We start from the raw sequence: 25,253 nt of genomic DNA on the forward strand, positions 1-25,253 counted from the left end.
CTCTAACTTGTAAAGTATTGCTCCAAAAGTCAGAGTTTGCAGATATGTAATACCTCGCTGGGGTCCGTTAAAAACTTAAGGCGGCGGGGTAATTCATTCAGATTTTCACACAAATGTGCTATGATTATAGCTATAGACACAGATTGGCTGGGTGGTAAGAAATCCCCATCTCAGGAGAAAGCGCACCCCGCCTTCCTCTAACTCCAGACAGCCGCACACGTAACAGCAGAGCTGCAATTACCCAAGTAGTAAGAGCGGTCATCCAATACCCCCCAAATCAATAAGTAGCTGCAGCCTTGTGAATGTCTCCCGGGGGGGAGAGTCTGCCTCAGTTTCTACCACGCTTTAAAAACTTTAAATTTTGCATGAAAAATGACCCTGGCTGTAAAGAGTAGACCCCAGATGGCTACTAGGAGCTGGGCTCAGCCCACGTGCTGTGCAGAAATCCCTGTCTACACGATGCATAAGCAGAAAATATTTGTATTTGGCAGGCTCAGCACCAGCCCAGGCTGAACAGATGACCATGTCCTGAAATGCCAACGCTTGTGATCCCTGAAGTTGAAGAAACCCTTTCCCAAATCCATGTCCTCTTGCAATCTCCACCTCACACCACTGACCTGCCTTTATTCTACACACACCAAGGACATCCTGACAAGCAACCGTGAATTATGTTATGAATTATGAGTCTGAACCCTAGTTCTGATATGACTTCCCATGCCTCAGCTGAGTAAAGAGTCAGAACGGGGCATTTTGAGTTATGCTGTGAAGCGTGAGCACAATTTCAGCAGCAGGTACTGTGCAAGACAGTCTGCTAATGGAATGAAAGAGTGAGAAGCACACAGTGCCACACAGGGAGCTGACAGCCTTTTTAGCATCTCATGAGTTTTTCTGATCAAGCTTACCAGCCTAGGATATGAAGTTTTTATAGTTTTGGCTAAAAGACACATTTTCAAGAGCAGAAGGGAATTTGCCACATGGAACAAAGTGTTTTACCTGTGTTTCTGCACTGCTTAAGGAATGGAGATCTAGTGATGGATCAGTTTTGAGCTCAGGCTCAGGAGCTGCAATTGGGGCTTTCACCAAGATGTCTTCATCAGGGCTGGCTCCTAATCCTGGGTCTTTCTGGTCACCTCCCGCCTCTCTAGGAGCATCAGTGTCTTTGTCCTCTTCTGACACCTGAGACTTGGGCCTCCTGAGAAAGGATGAGAACAGGCGGGAGAGACCCCGGCCCTCGGAGGTGCGGCGCTCCTTCTTGCTCTGCTCCTCGTGCGTGGGTGTATCACCGTTGGAGGCCGCCTGCTTCTGCCCCACTGCAGCCTGTCCCTCCGACGTCTGCTGAGCCCCTTCCTCTAGGGAAGCCTCTTGCTTTTGTGTTTCAGAAGCTCCTTCCTCCTCCTTGGTTTGCTGCTGATCCGAATTGTCGGCGTCTGCCGCTGGACTCTTCTCTGTTGTCATGATGATGCTGTAAGAGAGGTTCAAAAGGTCTCAATGAAGAGTTTTTCAATATTCAAGTCTGCATTAAGCTATTCAAACCAAGCCACAAGCACAGACACACCATATTCTCCAGTCACACACCCCTGTCCTGCCAACTCCAGCCTACAAAATCATTAAGAGCAAAATCATTCATTTTGCTAAGGTTTGCTTTGATAGAAACATCTCTATCAACATTTGCCCATATGTCTTCCACCATTTGGACAACATTGATTCCAAACTGCTGAATGCCCTGGCACCAGGTCTGCAGCCTGGCAAGAGCAAACGATTAAAAAATGGAAACAAGATTAGGGAAAGCAGAGGAGGTGGCGGAGGGTCTTGTTCCACGGGGCTGTCCTGAGGTCCTCTCTTCCTCCAAGTCCCTGTTTCCCCCTGGCAGCACTGGCTGTGGGAGCGGAGCAGATGAGGACACACGCATGACCAAGCAACCCTCCTCCATGCCAAAACCCCAAGCAGCCTGCAATGGCTTGCAGCATCAAAACACCCTTTACCACCACTGCAACTGGAAGGAGAAATCTGCTGCTTGAGAGAAAACTCATACAGCCAATGAGAGTCAAAAACTGCATGGCCACAAATTTTAACAGCTGCTCACTTGTAAATGTCCCTGAAAGAGGCCACAGATCCTCACCATGAACTAAAAAGGGGGGGATCTAGACATGAAAAAACACACTGCTGCTCTGCTTGGGACCATTCTCATCAGTGTTCATCAGCTTTGTTGATCTGCACAAGACAGGTCCAGTGGAGCCAAGCAAGCTTCAGGATTCGTGAGATCTTTGCACTGCACGCTGGAAAAATGTAAAACAAAAAGGCTTCCAAATAATCTCCATAACAGAGAGCAGAGCCTGTGCTACTAAACTGATGCAACGTTTATTTCAACTTTAGCCTGAGCTGTTGACACAAAAAGATGGAAATCACATGGGAAGAATATCTATTTAAGGTATAAAGAGGACCCAAAATAATCATGCTTTAGAGAGGATAGAACTAATCTTTGGGTGTTGCATCACATGTATCTGCAGCAATAAATTGCCACTGCTTACACAGAACAAAGAACATATAATCCAATATGCCTTTCAATCCCTCCTAGCCCAAGCCTCGGCATACAAATATCTGCTCAAAAAACATACTTAAAATTAAGAAACATTTCAAGATGTCACCCTCCTATATATTATTGCATTCAACAATTTTAATTTAATTCATCCTGATTGCCAAAATAACAAGAGTGCTTGAAAGAGAAAAGCCCTCTCCTAGCCTTCCAAAGTACTCTTCCCTCACATTTAATGCAAAAGCTTAATATTATTCCTAATGCTGTGGTTAAAACAAAGCAGCTCCAGAGACCTTCACTGAATTTGTTTCTCCAGCAGTGCAAATTTCCTGAGTTTAGCAGGTTTGTTTTGGATTTGGTTTTGCCTTTTTGGGTTTTTTTTTTGCAATAAGGGCTTTTGGAAAAGCAGGGATGGTAACCCACAGGGTCTGCTCCCACCCGAGTGATCTGGAGCTGCATCAGATTTGGGACAGGATCTCTGAAACCTCTTCACTTGGACTCAGTCCCACCAGCCAGCTTTGGGGACGAGCTGCAGGGCCCACTTGAGCCTGGTCTCCTGTAGAAGTCAAGTTTAAGGCATCACACTCTACATGCGACCATCTGCTTGGTGAGCTGCTCTGGGTTTCTCCAAACATCACGGAGAGGTGGAGGCCACTGAAACAGCAGCTTTCTACCTGCACTGAGAAAACAGGGATCCAAGCAGGCAGCCTGCACAGGCATCCACGGGCTCCTGAAACACCAGGGACATCCCAAGGCAAAGATGGTGATGAAACTCAGATGTGGCAAGGCTCTGAGCTAGATGAAGATGCAAATGTGCAGAAAACCACACTGCATTGGTACTCCTCCTCCAGTGCTTTGCACAGGAGAAAACAGAACACCTTGGCGTAACCCAACCAAGGCAGCGAGAGCACCCCAGGGTAATTCTCCAAATTGCTTTTGAGTTGGGCATTATGTCACCTCATTTCCCCCAAAGTCTTGCAGGAGTTTGTTTTTGTAGGATTATCATAAAACAGGAACTGCAAGAAAGCTGTAAAATCCAAGTTAAATGAAAGTCTACAGCAGATTCATGCAGCACCCAGGTGGCTCCCACCACCACCCTTGGGGAGGGGGCAGCTCATGCCTGCTGATTGTGCAGAATTTCCTTTTCCACTAAATCAGAAATGTCAACAAGAAGGCAAAGGAAGTTAAACCCAACCACACACGAGACATGAGAGCTCTCAAACCAATGGCTCACCACGCACAGAGTACACACCATACAGTGAATACAATAAAGCTGCAAATAGCAGCAAACTAAAAGGGTGAGGGATGGCCGCCAGTTCGCAGGGGCAGAATTGAGGTTACTGCTGCTTTAGCAGGGCCAAAGCAGGATTATGGTGCGAGTGGGGTCTGCGGTTTGGTTCAGGAGAGGTTTGGAAGGGGCTGGGGGAGTTAAGGGGCAGCAATCAGTTTGCAGCTGGCAGCACATGGGTCATTTGCCTCTGCAGCTCTTATTGATGTTTCTCTTCCTGCCATGATCCCTCGCTAGGGATGCTGCCGGCCCCATAAGCAACTCAGGGTGTCATCTGCAAAGACACCCCAGCCACCATGAAGCCAATTCAATCACTCAACTACTCCCCAAAAAACTCCTAGAGATGCTACAAGGCAGTGCAGGGTGCAAAGAACTGTGTTCAGCCAAACGCACATCACCCCAATCCCATGATGCAGGACAGACTCACCATGGCCAGCTCCCAGGGCAAAGCTCCTGGTGCCCCGGCACGCACGGAGCGGGAAGGACGCATTGCAAAACTGACAATAGCGAGCTCCCTTCTGCACCAGCTGCCAAAGCAGCCTGCTTTGTAGTTGCTTCCCACTGTGTTTGTTTTGAATAAATACATTTGCAAGAATCATTATCAAAACACACAGCATTGGAAGCGTGTTGCTCTTAAAAATTAAAAAGGCAGAATCAAGGCTCTTGAGATGATGACTGCGGGGAGGGCATAGCTGAAGAGCAGCTCTTATCAGCCGTGGTAAACAACAGAAACAGTCCGCAAACAAACATTTCCTCTGTACATAGTTTTCTCTCTTTAAATACCAACGTTCCAGGAACAAGAAATGTTTATTTCTTTGGATTTCAAAGCCACAGTCATGGACCCTTCCCAGTGCAGGAAGGTGGGTCTCGCTGGAGATGAGCAAATGTCTCCACATCTTTCCTCCATCCCCCGGGAACCACCTCACAGCTCGGCCAGATCCCCTCGGCAGGACTGGGGATGCTGAGATGGGCACGTACGAGCCCTTCCCTTCGTGGCCCTTCCCAATAAACATTTAATAGCGGCAGCCAGCACCAATAATTCACTGGGTGCAGGCAAACATCTTGCTGTAAGACCCGAGTGCGCATCTCCGATGCGCAGGCTAACGGCTGGTTCCTGCTCTTTGAAGTTTTATGTTCATAAATGGTTTCCCAAGCGCTCGACTGAAAGCAAAAAGATCTGTAAAGTGAGCAACATAACCGAGAGGCTGTATTATTTAAAAAAAAAAAAAAAAACAAAAAACAAAACCACCAAAAAGAGCACCTTTGCTGCACTGAGATCTTTGCTGAGTAGTGTTTTGCTCCAACCCAGCCCATAGCAAGGGCCAACACGAAAAGCGAGGTTCCAGCTCTTCAACTTGTTATTTGGAGAAAGCACTGCCCACAGCCAAACCACAAGCATGTTTTTATTTAAATTAAATTTTCCTCCACTGCTATTCCACCAGGCAATTCTGCAGAGCCTGCAGGTGCCGTGGGAGCTCCCTGGATGCCGGAGGAGGATGCTCTGCCCTTCTAGGAGAACCCAAGCAGTGCTGCTCACCTCCTGCTCTGAGCTGCCACACTTGTAAATGCTGGATCTGGGGTTTTGTTTTGGTAGAGGATGAGGGTTTGATGCCAGACAGCCTGTAAAAGGCAGGCTCTTCACAAGTCTAGTGTAGAGAAGGCGTTTAATGCTACGGAAATACGCAAATCACAGCAAAACTCAGATATGATCCCACATAGAGATTTCGGAGTAAGAATCTCATCAGAAAAGAGTTCAAGTATGTATCTATATTTAAGCATTTTTAATTTTAAGAACATGCTACTCCAAACAAGAAGACTTCAGCAACAGGAAGCAATCTCAAGAAAAGGTAATTTAACATACCCAGAGCAGCCTGTGGGGAAACAAATAGGCTTCTCCCCCCCCAGGAGACCCCACGCTGCAGGTCGACCTCCCCACCAAGAGCATCCCCCCCTTCGCCTGCACCACACCAGCCCCTAGAAGAGGACCTGGACCTCCTGGTGTCCCGCAGCACCGCCGGGAATGTCGGCGCTTCGGTGATGAAGAGAGAGCCCCACACATCGCTTCTTAAAAGGTATCAGCAACTCTGAAGACCAAGTGTCAAAGCAAACTGCTACACAGGCAACTTAGGAACCTGCTGTCCCCTGCACAGCAGACCCTCCAGCCACACAAATACCCTGAGACCCCCAACCTCAGGGCTCACCCCTGTTTCTGTCCATGAGCATGGCTGCAGGGAGCACACAACATCTCTGCAGGCTTGCTGTCACCTGCTTTTCTGCATCAAAATCCTTCAAAGAAAACAGACTTGAGCCTTAAAAGGAGGGCAAGGGCCCACTGCTCATCCTGTTCCTAACACCAATGGTTCAATCCAAAATTAATTAATATCTGGCAAGCAGAGGATAGCAAAACTCAGCTTCAACCCCACACTGATCTACGGGCTCTGCTCTCGCAGATATCAAAAGACAACCACACTCCAAGTCAAACCATTCTCCTTTTCCAGCCTGCACACATGCATGACAATTTATCTAAAATACAGATTTTAGAGTAGCTCAGCAGACCCCGATGGCTCCCTGTTGAGAAAGCCTTCAAAAGCCTGGAGCATGCCGAATTACTCACTGCGCCTGTGCTCCCAGAAGTTTGTCATTAAGTGATGGTGCATTAGTTCTCTGGAAATAACGATGCTGCTCATTTGGGCTGTTTCATGACAAGTTACAGAGCCTCAAAGAAACACTAATATTTAGATACACATCCATCACTGTCTCCTACCTGTCAGCATGCTCCAGTCTCTCTTATTTAGGCACACCAATAAGCATAGTAATAGTGAAATCCAACTTATCCCTGCTTCCAAGCCTTGAAAAATGATTTATGGCTCACACCATAACTGACTTAATTCCCACTGTTTTAGTCCTTCGGAGAGAAAAGAAAAAGGACTGTCCACCAGGAAAGTTCATTTCTCAGAACCACAAACCGTTTTGCAGCAATGTCCAACGTCAGATAATGGTAATCACGTTGCTGGAACAAACTGTCTTGACCTTCCTACCCAAAAATGCATGGCTTCGCCAAACACTACTGCAACAGCAAGAGCTGGAGACAATGATAAGAGAGAAATTTCTGCCAAAAATAGGAGAAAAATCAAATAGTTTCAACAACAGCGTGTATTTTAAAATGTGTTTCTTCCCATTTCATAATGTGTGTGAAAAGCACACAATTCACCAGGGAAACTGTGCAGAACATTCCTCTGAAATAGCACAGGCTGCAAAATTAGTTTTTTCAAGACTTGTGCATGTGCAACAAACCTGTGTCTGTGGGTGGGAGAGGAGGAAACTGCAACTGCCACAAGCAGGACTCGCCCCACGCGTGTGTTCAAGTTACATATCCTACATGTGATTTTTACTACAGTTAAAAAACAACATAGCAGAGAGCTGTTTGGAGCTTTTTACTCAAATTAAGAAATTCAAATGCAATAAAATAAGCCTCTCAATAAGAAATTCAAACAACTTTAAAACACCGTAAAGCACCAGAACCTTTCAAAATTTATTTAATATATTTTATTAGAGGAATAAATAGTGCTGGCATTTTATGACCCCTGTTAGAATTAACATACATCATCTTTTTGTGCTGGTACTTTGGATCCCGAACAAAAGGGATGCTGTCACTCAGCTGGCAACGCTGCCTTACCCAGAGGGTAACAGGAGACTTCAGGAGCCTCATCGAACAGGGGAAAAATAAACCACCCAACACAACACAGATGGCACATTACAACCGCCCGGATTTAATTCTCACTAGACCAGCCCTTGTAATCTACTGTATGTCAGCAGCACCATGACCCTCTTTCATCTCCTGGTATCGTACAGCTTTCCTATTTAAATGAGGGCAAAAAATAGTAGCTCACCATCTGCTGAAAGCAAATCATTTATGTCAAATTGAAGACTGGGCTTATAAAATGACCTGACTAAATGGAGCAGTAAGTGCATTACAACCAAAGGGAGCTGGAGGTTCCTCCCCTGTATCCTCAGAAATCCTTCTAGATGCTACAGAATTCCTTATGCAGGAATTCATGGGCTTTGCTCATCGGTAAAGCACTGAAATTTAAATGAAAACATGTACTTGTCACTGGAGCCTTGTCCACAGCAATGGGTTTGGAAAGGCTGCCCATGTGGGATCTGTTAAGAAAACTCACTTGAACTTGGAGCAGTTGGACCCAGAATAGAGCCACGGGGAAGGCACATGCACCAGGCTGCCAGCAAACTAAAGCTGCTCACAGACTATCCCTTCTCACATTGCAACACAGAAGCAAATCAGTAGTTTTCTAAAAAGACTAAGAAAACCATCAGTTTAATACAAGTGTTGCTTCCTACCCCACAGTGAGCAGCAGAAGTGACTCTCCGGGCTCCCCCCCCCCTGCTTCTACAGAGGTCGGAGCAAAAACAAGGTTTTGCCTCGAACGCACGGTGTCTGCTGAAGCTTTCCCTTTGCGGGAACAAGTCTCCAAATCACCCGACCGCACCAAACTCCCAACGGAGGCAACAGCGAGCTCAGCCTCACCGGCGAGAGGCTGCACCAAACGGCTCCTCTGCAGAAGGAGCCGGTATCTGCCCAACGCCTCGGAGGAAGGGAGGGACCCCCCCGGCACCCGTCCCCACCCCGCAGGCAGCTCCGGCACCTGCGGGCTGCAGATAGCATCCCCCGAGGGCTGCTCCGTCCACCAGCCTCCCGCCCGGGCAGCCCCAGCACGCACGGAACCAGGCAGGCACCAAAAATCTGTGCGAATAAAAGCAGCGGGAAGCGAGCGAGCAAAGCCAAGGACGTGCGGGCTTCGCCCCAGCAGCTCGCTCTGCTCCGCCACGACCGCTCCCGACTCTGCGCTGGAGGAATACCCAGGGTGGCGATGGCAGCAAAACAGAGACAGTAACGCCGGCGCAGCACACGACAACAGCCTTCCTCCTCCAGCAGCACACTGCTTCCTACAGCAACAGTTAAACAGAAATAAGCAACAGATCTCAATCAACCGACTAGGAGGATTTTTTTCTATGCATTATTCATAAGGGTTTGTTTTTTTTTTTTTTTTTTCCCCCTGCCTGAACACAGATGTGTTTACTCACACTGTGCTTCATTTACACTCAAGGTTTAGCATAACAGGGCTTATTTTCCTTCCTTACAGTTTTTCAAGCACAGGGGTAAAGCGCTTTTTGCTTTTGTCATTTTCCCTTTGGCTGTTTCCAAACCAAAGCTATAATTAGAACCCAAGAGGGACCTGCACACTCCTTTGATAAAGAGCTGCCTGCTAGATAAATACCACCCGTGCACACGCACACACAGGCACCTGCCAAGTACGTACCGCTGCAGCACCGAGAGCCAGAAGGATGTTCAATGCTAAAAGCTCTGAACAGGCTTCATCCCCTGCTGCTGCTCTGCCGCGGGTACCGACGGCTCCGGCTCACACGCACGGGCTGTTCCTCTGCTGCCTGCTGGGGACATCCTCCTTAACTGCTTCATTTGTAGTTACGTGGCTGCAATGCAATTTACATTCATCCGAGCGCCTCAAACACACCTGCCACACCCTGGTTCAACACCCAAAATTCATTAAAAATAACCTATCGCACCAGTTATTTTTACCTTATTAGCTGCACAATAAATGCACAGAATTTAAACTATCTAAGGGGAACCACTTACTACAAGGGCTGGCATGGCCTGAGTCACGCTAGGCTCACGCTCCACCAAGCCCAGGTAAAAGCTGGCTGAAAGCATCCTCAACGTGGGCTTTAAGTTGGGCTTACCACTTCTGGACTGCCACTGAGTATGAAGGATATTTCAACAAGTTAACACCTGTGCTACCCTAAGCTGATTTCAAGACCTTTCATCCTGTAAATCGGCCGTTGCTTCTCTTCCTCCTGACACCAACACTCCAAAAATATTCAGTGCAAAGGAGACTCATTCTCCCCAGCAAGAGTCTGCAGTGAGGGATACCCCCAGGACACACTGTCTAAATCAAGGCTCTGCCCAGAGGCAGCAGCAATGTGGGGTTTTTGCCGTTTTAACAAGTTGGTACCAGCTGCCAGGCTGAGTTTATTTACAGAGTTTGCTCTAGCATGCTCACCACAATCACGGAGCAGCAAGCAGTGAAATGGGGGCTGCAAGGGGACAATTACCTTTACAGTAACTACCAGCAAGCCCTGAACAGTGCACTTCTAATGACTCCCACCTAGGAGTGCTGAGAGGCAGTGGCCAGCTGCAGATTGTCCTACTAAATTCATCAATTCTTAGTTTTCTCAACCGGATGGCCAAGCCCCAGTCACTTACACCTGCAGAGCTATACAGGGGATGGAGAAGCTGGAGACCTCCTCAGCATCCACCAGCCTGGAACGATCCAGCCCCATCATGGCCACAGCCACTGGCTCTGGAAACACAACTGAGATGGCTGCAAAAGCTTTGACAAGCCCAGGATGACCGAGTCAGCTAGCAGGGAGGTTTGTAAAGCTCAGTTTCACAGGGTGGGTACGTACCACCACAAGTATCATACTCACTTTGTTTCAGGAAGGTACCACCCTTTGGTGTTTTCCCTTTTCTGAAGTCTCCTCTTCTCCTTCCAGGGCTTGCCATCACACACAGCAACACCAGGACAGGGAAGGAGAAGAAATCTGTTCCCACCACAGACCTTGAGCTGTATACTCCCAGTATCACAGAAAGAACCCAACCTTTAACTATTTGAAAGCTCACATGACCATGTAGCTTAGCTTCAGAAACCACTAAGAGCTAATTAAAGTCTCCGAACAAAACGGGAAGAGCCTGCAGAAGCACAACCCTCACAAGCCCTATCGAAGCTGGCTGCAGCTCCCCAAGGCACATAGCAAGGGGGAATGCAAATTGGGGTGCAGACCCCCAGCCTGCTGCTGACCTTGCCTCAAGGCTAGGAACAGCAAAGCATCTTCTGTTGGCATTGTGCACAGAGGAGAGGGTGGGGACACACCTGCTCCAGAAAGCTCCCCTCTTTTTTTCCTTTAAGAAAAAAAAAAAAATAGTACAGGTAGTGAGTTAATTCAAACTCTGCATCGTTCCCAGAAAAGCATCCCATAGGGATGATCCCATTGCACATCTCCAGGCTCCTGTCTGGGCCCAAGGATAGCAGGCAAACACCAGCACCATTTCAAGCCTGCGAGCAACCGTGTTCTCAACCAGACCTGGTCCACGAGTAATCAACAGGCAGGCCTGCGAATGAGTCACTCAGATGTTTTCCCAAATACTTGTACACAAGAGTCAGATGCTGTTTGTAAAGCCTCAAGGTATTGACTCAGTTTGATTGGGACAAACTCAAAAGCCACCAAGGTCATAGAAGGACATTGCCCTGATGAATGCAGCACCATGTATTACAGAAGACTATTGGCACGCATCCAGACACTTAACACCACCTCCACAAGGATGTTTTTTTCCCATCTTTGCTGCTCGTGATGCCCAGTGACCCCAAAGTCACCCTTCGCCCTGGGACAGCTTCACAAGCTGGAGAGCAAAGGAGGAGATGGTTCCTGGAAAATCACAGCAGGCATTGCAACACCTCCTGCACAGAGGGTGTTCCCCCAGCAGCCCTTCAAGGATCCTGCACCCCCACAGCACCCAACACCCATCTGGAGTCAAATAAGCAATGGGAGATCATCATGTCACGATTAGTGAGACATCCTCATTAGCAGCCCCCATCCCACAACAAAGTAGTTCTCCTCTTAGCAAGGATAGGGAGAAGCCCACGTTGAGCACAGCTTCCTACAATTTCCATTACACAGCATTCACTGTCCCAGATTTGGCACAATACTGCCCATTTCATGCATGCAAAAATCACCTCATGGATGCCTGAGGGTCCTGCCCTGTGTCTAGCACCTCATAAACACATTTTGCTTCTGCTTCTATGCAACAAGATCCCAAACCACCATCCCGAACAGCCAAGAGCTGGTGATGGGTACTGAGAAGGTGGGGGGACACCAGGGCAAAAACCCACCATGGGTTGACACGACTGTGACCTCCCTGAGGCTGCACCGCAGCACAGCTAGCAGGGGATGAGAATCCTCCCATCCTCACTAGGAACAGAAACCAAATGGGAGGGAGTGCAAAGCAGAGATTAAATATCTCCTTCTACACTCAGCAGTCAATTATGCAAAAATTACAGAGCAGCTCAGTCCTGTTACCCTCCCAAAAGCTGCTCCTTTCTGTACCCCTGATGTGGCTGCAGCAAAACCAACCTACCCAAGACTTGGCCTCCCAGCCGTTTCTACCAGTCTCTGTTTGTTTTTTCCACCCAGCAGTGAAATCAGGCAGCTTTAGGTTTTAATCCCCTTAATTAGGGGTGTGCAGCAGTCTTCATTCCTTAATTACATCCATTGACACATCTGATGCAACACATTTACAAACAACCATTTTCACTGGAGATGGCTTTGAATCAAAACTGCCGTCTTTCCCACACTGGCTGCGCTGTGTCGCCAATGGGGAGAAGACACGACCCAGCTTTCCAGATGCTTTAACAAGACACGCTCATGCACAGTTCGGAAATGCGATTTCCATTAAATAATCACCTGTTTCTCTGGCAGGATTTGAGCACAAGATGACTACAGCACTAAGAAACCACTGGCAGTCTGCTCGAAGCAGCAGAGCGGGAGCACAGCTGTTAAAAGTTTGCACCAAAAAAGTCACCATTTCAGGCAATACTTTCGATATTGGCCACAGGATAGAGGGAAGGCATTTCAATGCCCAACCCAGTTATTGTGGTACATCGCCTTTTGGTAGCTCGGTTAAAGGCAGACAATGGCACGCTTCATTTCGGTTACTCAGCTGTCAGGAATCCCTTTGATCCTCTGGCACAGCAAATACCCATCGAGCACTTTATTACCACCACTTCTGCTGCTGAACCAAAATAATCGCTCTGACACCTTCTGCCTGCCCACGGAGCCATCACTGTGTTATTCCACAGGGTGCCTGTGTTCACTCTTGCCTTGAATTACTACACCAGAGTCCCATCTTAATGCACTAATAGCTCACTAGGACACAGCAGCTGAGCTCCAGCATGCAGCCTGTCCTATCAGTGATAGGAAATAGTAAGCAGGATATTAAATATCGTCTTGGGGAGAAGGGAGAGAACGGATTTAAAAAATGGGAAGGAAGGTAACATGGCATTGTGAGTTTTTTTTCCCACTGCTAGAGACACAAGCAAGAATCCTCACAGCACCCCCTGCTCAGCTCCCGCTCATGGTCGTTGCAATCATTTGCATGGAGGAAATGTGCACAAATGTTGCTTTCTTCAAACTACAGAAAGGAAATGGAAGCTGTGCTCACCCTGCAGGGAGGGGGTCAGAAACACACTTCGCACCCACATTACAGGGGATGTTTGCTTATATTCTCGGTTGCTGCCTTCCTTTCTGCATGGGTTGGTATGGGAAGGGTTTTGTAGGTTTTAATTTCACTCAACAAGCACTCACACTGCCATGTTTGAGCAGTTCTTGAGAGGTATTTTTTACTTCTTCAGCTCCCACCTTTGCCACCCAGCAACCTAGGAGGACAGTATTAGTGCTGATGCTCCTGGATGGCCCTTGTATTTCTGAATAACACACTGCATCTTCCTTCCCTCCAGCCATGCTTAAATTCTGCTAATCCAAATATCGCTCCACCCAAGAGTCTGTACGCTGCTCGTTGGACAAGATGCACTAAAAGGATCTCTCCCACCCTCCTGTCCAGCTGCACTAGACCTGCTCTCCCCTCCACCACCCCACTGGACCCCTCCTGCCCTCTCCTCACTCTCAGGGGCTGCCCAGGTCCTCCATTCCCCAGCCCGCTCACACCTTTCCTCCACAGCCCCTTCAACCTTCTCCCTTTCATTCTGCATTAAATGTCGCACCAGGAGAAGCTTAACATCCCTAAAGGCATTAAAGAGAGCCTGGGCATAAAGACAGGCAGGCAGATTGCAGGCATGCACGCTGAGGAAACCAGGGCACCTCTTTGAAGTTGTAAACCAGCTTTCTCCGCTCCCACCGGTACCGATACACACCACTGTGGCACAGCCAGCATGTTGCCAGCCACCATCCAGCTGAGAAGACAACAGCTCACAACTTCTTAAACATTGCAATATTGAAAAAAAAAAAAAAAAAAAAAAAACAGAAGAGCCCTGCAAGACAAAATATTTCATTTGGTAGGGATAAAGCATATGCAGAAAAGAGAAAGCAGCTGGTTTAAATATCTCCTCGTTAAAATAAATTGTAGCTGAGGCTAGCACTGCTTTCTGGATAAGCTACTGGTCTTGTGTACACAATTTAGCATCCCATTGATACTTATTTTACAAGTTAGGTCTCAGAATAATCCTTACTCTATTCAAAGTGTAAGCATGTGTGTGTGCGCGCACACACCCAACAATACAAAAGTGGTATGAATAACTGCATGTTTTTTTGGAGAAGCTTTGCTTATTTTTCCCTTTTTCATATTTAAATCCCGGTTGTGCAATTGCCTCATGCACAGCTGAAGCCTCATTGAGCCCAATGCTGCTTCATCCAGCTGAAAGCTCCGCAGACTCATGGGGACTCAGTGTGGCATCAGGTATTTATCAAGTACTGAAACCACTAGAAAATTAAGAATAAACCTTTTTATCCTTGGTATTTTGGACTCAAAACCTACTGGTCTTGCCCAGCACCCAGTACTGAAGACTGAATGGAGAGCCCCAGCTAAAATTATGCTGCAAAAGGGCTGCGAGTGCCACAATCGCAATACCAGACAAGTGAGCTACTCTTTTCACTGTGCTGCTGACAGCAGGAGCCACACAACAATATTGCTGAAATCCACATTCATGCAGCACAAGGGAATAAAATGCCACACAAATCCTCTTTTCTGCAAGCTCTGTTGATATCATTGTTCAGGCTAAAACTGCGATAAGAAGACCCTTCAAATGAGGCGAGGGAGAAAGAGTGGAGAGAGCAAAAAGCATCAGTGAGCTCACCCACCCAGGCTCCACGGCCAGGCGGCTCGTGCCAAACCAGTTTTTTACTCCTCCAATAAATATGTTCTTAAACCAACTCCTTTGCATTTCTTTCAGGTTCTCTTTCTATATACACAAGCTGAAGGTAAATGGTCACCTGTTCCTTCATAAGACAGAAATAATGAGCATGCAAACGAGGTCTGACCAGGGTCCAGCTCACTCTAAGACACCTCCTTGCCAGTGTAAGCTGTTACCAGAACAGTCTGGAAAATGAGATTAAAGGAAAGCCACACCAACTCCAGAAAGCAGGTTGGGTTTTGCAGCCCTCACAGTGGCAAGAAGAGTGGTTTAAGAGTAAAAAGCAAAGCAAAGACAGAGACCAATGTCACGAGCTGGTCTCCCATTTAGGACGTTGGTACATACACACACAGAGAGAGCAGCCTGAGCTCATTCCAGCTCCCCAAACTAAACAAGTTGCAAAAAATGTTTAGAAAGTGAATTACAACTCCACATCAAGAACATTTCATTATCTTATTCCTAAGCGAGGGAGATGTTTAAAAAATATCTGTCTTACCAGGTGGTGTTCCCTCTTCAGCACCCAGGGAAGGAGGAGAGGAGGTGCTCCTGCCCTGCATCTGCATGTTTCGCATTCGCTGGGTTTGCTCTGAAGCATGCCCACGTTCAGCACGGACCTTGCTCACAGATGCTCGTAGCACGCATCACTGCCATGTGGATTTGCCATTTCTCAGGCCTTTTACCCACTGACAGTACGATTGCAAGGCTGCTTGTTTTATTTAACCATGCTCCTACTCTTAAGCTACCATCCAATTACTGCTCCCAATTACTCGGTGCTCAAGAGCTGACATTAATTACAGAGTTCCCTGCGCACGAGGCTGCTGCCAGCTGCGCTGCATGGAGTTGGAGGCACTGCTTCAAACCTGCCAGCATCCAGGACCAGCCTCTCCACTGGGACAAGAAAAAGAAATTCCTGGTCTCGGTGGTGAACTAACAGCCCTGAGCAAGAAGAGCAGGTTTGGTGAAACAGCAGATGAGCAGAAGGTTGTCGAAGCCTCAATGCCCAGATTTCAGCAGCCTCTGCCAGCCCCTCAGATCCCCCATGTAGTCACAGCACTAATGTCTGTTTTCTTCTTTGGGATTCAACAAAACACAGCACCAGTTCAGGACCGGGGACATTAACCTGGAAATCTCTGGGATGTGGGGCATAAACCATCAGCAGCCAGCGCCACAGAAATTCATGCAAGTTGCAAGTGTCTTTGGAACACCATTCAAAAAAAGGAGGATGGAGAGCCTAAACTGCCCAGACTACTGGAGAAATGCCTGAAAACCATCTCCCTCCAAGCACGAGTCACCTTAAACCGTGAACTGCAACCGTTCGGGCATTAACACCAGACCTGGGAGGTAAGACCCAAAATAACTCCCTGCCACAGAGCCTAGGGACAAGGGAGCACAGTGTGAGCCTTCAGAAATGGCACACGACCCTTTGCAGCTTGCAAAGCCTTCACAAGCACACTGGCATCTGCAGAGAGCAGCACAAGAAATTACTTTGCAACTCACATTGCTCAGATTTAATAATGACTCCGGTGCAAGACAGCCTTCTGGTGGATTTTGAAAAAGATCCATAAACTTTGGTCTCTTTTCTCTTTCTACAAATAGATACCTATTGCACAAAGGACTGATGCAGTGCCACTTGTGTGAAACAGCCACACGCCTGAAGGAAATATCTCTTTACCACAATTATCTGTTCATTTTTTATTTGATCATTAGACTTAAAAAAAAAAGTGCTTCTCCGTGGTGCAGTGCACTTTCAAAGTGTTTCACAAACAGCACTGCAAAGCTCACTCTTGACAACAGCAGGCAAGGTCAGTGCTAGACAACTTTTATATACAAGAGGAAAAATAAAAAGGTAAATAGCTCTTCTCTGTGCTTCATTTCTGCTCCCAGCCCTTGCCAAACACAAGATTTTGGAGAATAATCCATCTCATTGCTACTCAGCAGCAGGGCTTGAAGACCCTGCTGGTTCACAAGCAGGGAACACAGTGGTGGCATGAACTGCTCACATCAGGGATGTGCCTGCATGGGGACATGGGGAACATGGATGACTCGTGCACATCTGGGACCACTTCAGTCAAGTTTTGGGGCAGCAGAATGTGCCTTTCTAAGCCACATTGTATTTCATATTAAGAGCGGCAATTAAACCAATTAGTGGTCACCCAGTGAGCTGCTAGTTTACAAAAGGCCTTCATTTTAAGCAGCAAAACCAATTTCCAGCAAGGTTTAAAATAGGAAGATGCTATGCAAACATAAACATGCTCATGCCATTAGGAATTAGACAATGACTGCATAGGCTTTTACTGCAGGTGGCATATACCAAACACTCTTGTTTAATAAAAGAGATGGGTGGATCTCAGATTTCGAATGAAACACACACACCTCCATTTACAGTGATTCAAGCATAAAGCCAGTCCACCTACTAAAATGCAAGTGCCACATCCATTTTTCCTCGCAGTAAATGCAGATCACATGTATGATCACTGCAATCCTACAAAGCCATAAGGGGCCATACCGGGTACCACACTGGCTCATTACTTGCACGACAAACTATCAACTTCAAAATCAAGTATCTGCACTGCTCTAAGCTGAATTTGTTCCAGTTTGCATTTAAAAAAAAAATCATAATTCACTGCTTGGAGCTGCAAAGACAGATTTTTCCTTAAAACAAATTTCAAGCATTATTTCCCAAAGTAGCATTAAAAGAGCTCATAGCTGCCAATACCAAGAGGTCTGAATCTTTTTCTGTCTTGGAATCAACCCTTAATTTTAAGCTTGTGCAAAGTCTGGGCATCTCCCATGTTGTTTTCAAGAAACCTGCCCCATCCCGAGATCTAGTGACTCACTCCCAAACATCTAACTCGCAGAACCCAAACTGGCTGCACCCACAAAACACCTTGTGACTAGGCAAAACCACAGTAAATAGGTGGGAAAGCAATGCAAGGAGAGTAACTCAGAAAAGCAGATGAGAACTGCTTGTTCCCCAGCTGCTGTTTCCTCTGGAGAAGCGCTGGGCTTGGCTTATGAAGGGATGTTGAGACGATGCTCAATTTTGCGGGGTGCAGATGGCTGCATTTCTGCACCGTTTTAACAAATCCCAAATGCTGTTGCTCCATTAGAAAAGCTAAGATGATATTTTCCAACTGAAGGAATAGAGAGGCTTGTGCTTTTCTCCACGTGTTTTTTGTTTTAAAGAAATGTCTCAAAATATTTTCTCAGGGAGTGTTTCTGCTGAAGTAGATCAGGATATTCAACACAGAAGGAAAAATAAGCTGACCCTTGAAGTACACAGGAGCGACTCACCCACAAACCTTGTGCTTCAGAGGTGCACGGCTACAAGTTCAGCCTATGTCCTCTCCATCCCCAGCTAGATTATGATAATGCTTATTAGAATAGGTGTTTTTAATGAAAAAATTAATGTTCTTCACCTAAAACTGAAATGTTAGAAAAGTTAAAATTAATCAAACTTTAGTTTCAGTATAAGTAATCACTACTTGTTTTTTTGCCAGAGTCATAAGTTTCAGAAGGTTAAACTGTTTCCAAAACAAGAACAATCTATCAACAGTTTTTCAGATGATTTTATAGCTAATGCATCCAAAGGGCACAATTCTGTTTCCTTAAAATTCTGTTTTCAATTTAAAAGACCCAGGCAGGAGGTGGCATGCTGCACAACAAAACCAGGGCTGAGAGCTGTTTGCATCTGTTCCTACTACATGAGTAAATCACAACTGTTTGCGATGAGAAATCATGCAAAATAGTTAATGTGCAACCACTTCCACAAGCAGCATTAGCCCAGCAAACCAAGCTAACTCAGTAATCAGGCTTGCACCTCGCCAAGCCACCGATTAGCTCAGTGCAAACCTTACGACCTACTGAACTTGTGCGTGATTGATCTCTGGGCACAGGGTGCTCACATGTCTCCCCACACCAGCTCTGCTTATCACTTCACCTGTGTTTGCAATGAATCTAATCAATGGCAGAGATGCAGCTGTGCATCTACCACAAAAAAAAAGGAGAAAAAAGTTTAAGCCCACTGTTTGCATTACTGGCTCACCTGCCTTTCCCGCGATTAGCACTGCACGGATCAAACCCGGTCTGAACAACTCCACCAGTGTAATAATCAGACAATACTCATGATGGAGAGTCCAGTTCAATTATAGAAAGAAATAAAGCTGCAAGAAAAGCATCACAGTGAAATACCAAATTTCACTGTAATTGCAAGCCTCCTTGCTTTGCTGAAGTCATCTCTCATGTTCATTATCTAGTCTCATTCCTGCCTCTGGAGGCACACAGGCATGTAACACTAATATATTCAGCTTCCCCAAGCTCTCGCTCTCTATTCATCATGTGGTAAGAACTCTTTTTAATAAACTACATCTTTACAAAAGGAATATCGTCATTTGTCACCATCAGGTCAGATGAAGAGAGTCAATCTTCATTTTTACATAAGCCAAGAGCAGCAGCTGCAAAATATGAAGCCAGTAACCCTGCCCCGTGCCACTGCTGGTTCCTCCACCAGCATCCACGATGCTGTTCAGCTGGACATTTGCGGGTGGGGATCAACTGTATCTGAATGCAACTGAGAAGAGGACTATCTTCTGCATTGGTGCCCCAAAACTGAGGGGCTAGGAGACACCAGCTACTCAAAGCATCTCACTTCAGAAGCAAAATAAAATAGAAAAAAACTTGCTCCAACATGCAAGCAGGGGGAAAAGGTCATTCTTTCAGACAAACAGCTCAGGCACTACTAGTCCTTTGGGTTCTCATTACTGTTTCTAACGAGCAGTCGAAGCATCCCAAACCAGGCTGCAGAGAGGGGAAGGGACACAATCCCCGCACTGGGACAGGCGTGACGGCTATTCTGACCTGATCAGCCAACTCCAGCTTTTTTCCACCATTTCCTGGGGGAGGGAAGGGAAGCGCAGAGACAGGTGGGAGCAAACAAACCAGATACTGCCGCCCATAAACAAAGGAAGAGTTTTTTGATGACAGCATGTAGGTAGACAGGAAGGAAGTAACAGAAGCAGCAGTTACAAAAACAACAACAATTTAAAAAAAAAAAAAAAACAACAAAAAACCTCAATGAGAAGGTCTAAAGAAACTATTTCCTCTAACAAAACATGCTGGAAACGGTATCAGACACTGCTGAAGTCAAAGGAGTTCAGTACATGGCCATTTTCCCGTCCTATCAGCAGCACACCCTTCCCCTGTTAATGCAGTCGCCCCCGTCACTCCTCCTGGCTTCACCACAGATACACGCCCCTTCTCCAGGGTCCATCCTGCCCCCATTCTCTATAATATTAAATTATTTTCAAGAAACTCCTGAAGAATTAAGTCAGCTGATCTGTGTAATTAACTCAGCAAACCCATGCGTCTGCAAGAGCTCTTTTCCATCACATTTAAACACCCCAGGGGGCCCAGCTGCACACAAAAATCGATAGAAAAGCAACACATTTAGCCTGCATTTTTCCCCTCCCAAACTGGTTTCTCTTTCTAGTTGCTCCCACTCTCCAGGAAAGCGTGGGGGTCCTTAAACCCTTTTGAGTAGAGCTACGTACAACAAACAGCTGAAAACAGTCATTTTCTCTGCAGCTGGACTCCTCCTCAGATCCCAAACATTTCCGATTTGTACCTAGATGAAAATTATTCCAGCAGCTGTACCAGACAGCCCACACTTCGATTTTATAGTATCGCTATTTCATAGGCTTTTTCACAAAGACTTTCACTTGCTTCTCACCACACATACTCGCTTTCAAGTTAGCAGTTGGAGATAAAAAAGCAGCAATATTGGCATCAGTCACCAGCACCAACCCCAGGAGGGATGGAAGGACACTGGGGCAGTGCTGGTCCTCCCCAGGAGGGAGGGAGGGAGGGAGGGATGGACAGACATCCTTGGGAGGATACATCCCCGGGAGGGATGGAGGGACACTGGGGCAGTGTCTGGTACTCACCCCATCTGGTTTCTCACTGCTCAAGTTTTACTACTTGCTACTGAGGATCCTAAAAATGCTGTTTTCTTGCATGGGATGTGACTCCTTTCTCTTACAAGAAGCCTGGGAACACATCCTCTGCCTTCTGCCCGTGTCAGGGCACATTTATGTTGTAGATGGCCTCTTTACTGCCTCTGCTTACACACACTCACACAGGAGAAACCGAGATGTTTAGGCAGTATTTCTTTTGACTTTGCACAAAGAACAAACCCCTGCACAACTTTAAACACGTAATTTCCATCTTGCACATCAGTCGCTGCCAAACCTAATACAGAAAACTTTGGCCTAATGCTGGATTTTAGGACTTTTCAGACAAAATGAACAGCTGTGCTTACATCTATGTGAAGAACAGGAGGGCTCCCCAGGCTGGGGAGGATTACAGCTCACCATCGCTCTTCACCCCCGTCCACCCAAGGGGCTGCAGCCCCATAGGGTCCCACCAGCTCGTGTCTCTAACAACTCATGTGCACATAAGGGCAATGCCAGTGGGATACATGTGCTTGCAAGCAGCACTAGAAAACTACCAGCACACAGAATCCAGTATTAAAAGACAAACTAGCAGTTTTTGTTTGGGGATTCAAGATGGTTTTTTTGTCAGACTGAAAAATGCCACCCTGAGCTGCCTCCGTACCTTCCTGTAAAGTTCCAGGGCATCCTGCTCTCCTCTGGCCCTCATGTTAGGGAGAGAAATCAGGGATATTTGGTTGTAGGGCCCCCTTATCGTTTGTTTCAGAAACTGGAAGGCACCAAGCAAGTCAGGGCTGCAGAAGGAGAAACATCTCCTAGCTACAGCAGCTGAAGCTAGACCCAAAAGTTTTTTACCCTTCCATGAACCAGCCCCTGCCCAATGACGAACGAGTCTGAAAACTCCCCAGGAATGGTCACCAGCTGCATGTTTCTCATTTTCCGAGTGCCTGGCTTGAGGCACTGCAGGCAGCTCAGAGAGGCAGAAGCCAGGGCTTGAATATAAAATGTCCACCTGTGGTCTGCATCTAAGGGATAAAACCAAACCACCCTTCAACATTTATACCATTACCTGTCCCGAAGCATCCAGCCCTGTCTCACAAGTAAACTGCAAACACCACCTTGCGCTTTTGATGCATTTGCACACAGGCATCACAGATGAACCCGCGCAGGAATTATTAATCCTGTCTTCAGGGAAGAGTTTGAATAGCTATAAATAAATACAGCCTGTGGCCCCGTACACAATGGGACGGACCGTTCCCGCTTAGCGGGTGGCTTTCTCTTATATTTAGCAATATGCAAGCCCTGTGGGGAAACAGCCCGTATGCAACCACGCACCGAGACCACGCCGGTCTGCGCTCGCACAGAAAGGCAGAGGAGATGCTGCGGGACCAGCAGCAGCACACGCCATCTTCCACCTTCAAGTGTTTGACTCTGCAATTCTACTTATAGAGCTGCGTGAGAGGCTTAGTTATTTATTTAACTAAAAGCTTTTAATTATCTCTCTCACACACACGCATTACATAGGGCGGGGAAGGAGGGGGAATAATCAGCCTACAACTGGTGACCCACAGGTTCAAAGGAATTGGGTTTTTCATAGAAATAGCTAACTAACCCAAATCTTCCCTTGCTGCTTCCAAAATGTGCTTCCATCCGTGGTGTATTTTGCTGTGATTACAACTCAGGATGACCTGATCACTGTAAGAAGGACCTTGGTTCGGGCAGAGCAAAGGCTCCTCCCCAAGTCTGGGCTGCAGGTTTCCTCAGCTGGCCACAGAAGATGTTATTTCATGATGTGAACCTGCCTGAAAGCCCAGCTGACATCCCAGGCCACAGAAGATGTTACTTCATGGTGTGAACCTGCCTGAAAGCCCAGCTGACATCCCACGGCACTCATCCTTGCCAACAGATGGAAGGGACCAGTCTCCAAAAACACACGCGTGGGAGGGAAGCACACAACACAATGGCCACGGCCACACGACCAACCAGCCACAGAGCTCTCCCACCACCAGAAACACACTGCAAGCAGAAACATTCCCCAGAGCTGCTCTTCTTCCTACATCTTCCAGGCTCTGCACTGAGATCAGGGAGACACAAAATACTTGGTCCCCTCCAAAAGCACCAGAGTTCAAGTACTGCGCAACTTAATAAATTATAAATTATGAACCACTGCTGCAGACATTTGCTCCAAGCACAGCGGCCAAAGCAAGCTGGCATGGGAATCTGTTTAAAAAGCCCGTATCAGAAACACAGAGGGGTCTGGAGGAGGGTGTCCTGGAAGAGTACGATTGCTTGAAACACATACCCCAAGCCCATGCAATTTTCCTCTATGTGGAACTGCTTCATTAAGACAAAAAAACAAAACAAAACAAAAAAAAAAAAGACATTTAGTCCATCTAAGCAGAAGAATTAAAAGTATTTGCTTTTAATACATAATGTTAGTGGCTTTACACAAGCAAAAAATTCACATAAACAGAAACCAAGCGTAAACAACAGACTGAATTTATAGAAACTAATAATATTAATCTGGATTAAGTACAAGCCACGAACATTCCTACCTAATCCATCTGACGGACAAAGATAAATCCCCGCTATGTCATATCCTACAGTTCTTTGCAACTTAAGGAACCGTAGTACTGATCAAAACAGTGTAGCAGATGAGAAGTATAAGGTGAAATCTTTACGTATAGCTGCCTGCTTAATCTACACAAGATTACATCAAAAACCAAGCACCCAGAAAGCAGAACCATCATTGCAAAAGATCACTAAACCCAGAGTGAAATTTCCACTCAAGATGGAAGGCTTCGTGTTGAGCTTCCCCAGAGAGATGCACAACAGCAACAAAACACAGCTCCAAATCTGAATAATCTGAATATCTCCCACTTCTTAATGCTTCAGAAAAGTTGCATGGGGGTGAACCATGGTTAGGCAGAAGCCAGTAGATCTGCAGCATTAAAAGCACAAAATAAGGTTTATAATAGGAAACGATTTGCACCATAGAGCTGCTGCAGGCCCCTCAAAGACTACCTTTATTAAAGCAACACCTCTGATTCATCACAGCTTATTACCACGAATGTCAAAGCTGCTTCAGCAAGCAGAGCAAGTCCAGACACTAACCCTGTGCAGCACACAAATACAGCCCAGCTCGAGTTCCCCGTCCGCGGCGCCGTGGGAAGCGCCCGCCCTGCCTCCCGCTCCACTCAGGTTTCTGTTCCAGGCAACCCCCTGGCCCAGACACCTGGAGAGCCCCGAGCTCTCGCCGTCCATCATGAACACAGCACCTCTGAGCAGCAGGAACTTCTCAGGCTTTTTCCAAAAAATAGATGCAATGTGACAGTAAGAGGCTGAAGAAAAACTCACTCGGCAGCAGAATGGGTACTGACATGGTCCCGCCAAATGAAGAGGCTCTCATCAAACACCCCTCATTAGAGAACACAAGGAAAGGTGTTTGATGAGAAACTCCTGGCCAGGTGCTGTGGACACGCATAACCCAACACCTCCACAAACTTCCCCAAGGATAAAGAGCCAGAGGTTTACTCACTGACACTGAAAATCCAGTTCCTTTGATATACTAAATAACTCCTGGTGAAAACCTAGTAAAGAGCCACTGTCTCCCATCAGCAACGCTTTTATACATACAATCTTATTCCAGCATGTTACATGCCACATTCCCAGCATCATCATCCACCCATCAACATATCTAAGCACGCGGAGCATCCCAACATCCCGTGGCTGGAAGTCTGCAAGCTACCCCAGCACAGCAACACTCTGATCACTAATGAATGAATTTGTAAACGTGGTTGCTTACTAGAGAAGCCACGTACCTACCAGCCTACCTCCCATCAATTCAAATATTTGCTCAACAAGCAGTAAATGGGGTGTCAGAATAGATATGTTTTACCACTTGCAGAAAATCAAATGCTGTCAAGTGAAAATATCACATCTACTCATGCAAAGCACACGAGCAGTTGGCAGCACATTTCCGAAACCAGAAGCTGTGGATTTGGAGTATCATTGTCTAAAGCATTTTTAGGCTTTGGGAACATACGGTGTGTGAAACAGTCTGAGAAGAGTCCTTCTGCCCCTCACCCTGGCCGGGGGGCCCAGGAGAGACTGCTGCCTACCACCTCAAACACTGCTTTTGATAAGAATTTCGTTTAAATTGCAATTGTGAGATCAGATGAAAACGCAGATAATTCCTGGTTTTATAATCTAAACTGATGCAGGAAATAATGTGTTTATGTTAGGAAAAAAAAATAATTTTCTGTTTCATAAGGCTCTAATTGGGTTTTAAAGGAAAGGAGCGCTATGTTTATCCCGATATTTACCTTCTGCAGCAGATTATGTTTGTCCATGGGAATCCTACAAAATCCTCACCTTCTTTATTAAGGCCATGTCAGCAGAGATATGCAAAGGACCCCACTGTCTTTCAAATCACATCCAACGCTCAAAAATGTCACAGAAACGTAACT

At 46.6% G+C, this 25,253-nt stretch overlaps 1 protein-coding gene across 27 annotated transcripts in view; it reads right to left on the reverse strand.

Annotated features, from left to right (window-relative positions):
• EPB41 (erythrocyte membrane protein band 4.1) overlaps nucleotides 1–25,253 on the reverse strand; it is a 96,801-nt gene that overhangs the window by 50,418 nt on the left and 21,130 nt on the right. For 22 of the 27 annotated variants that reach the window (XM_033002104.2, XM_042793572.1, XM_033002121.2 and 19 more), the window contains one exon: nucleotides 994–1,462. In XM_033002104.2, coding sequence (XP_032857995.2) covers nucleotides 994–1,455 — 462 coding nt within the window. In that variant the 5' untranslated portion in view covers nucleotides 1,456–1,462. Of the gene's footprint in view, nucleotides 1–993; nucleotides 1,463–9,157; nucleotides 9,431–21,853; nucleotides 21,875–25,253 lie in introns of those variants that run through there. The other 5 variants (XM_042793570.1, XM_033002120.2, XM_033002105.2 and 2 more) reach the window with 4 other exon arrangements.

This window comes from Tyto alba, unplaced genomic scaffold, assembly GCF_018691265.1.
Source record: "Tyto alba isolate M040663 unplaced genomic scaffold, T.alba_DEE_v4.0 Super-Scaffold_20, whole genome shotgun sequence".
In the NCBI taxonomy this organism is placed as follows: Eukaryota; Metazoa; Chordata; class Aves; order Strigiformes; family Tytonidae; genus Tyto; species Tyto alba.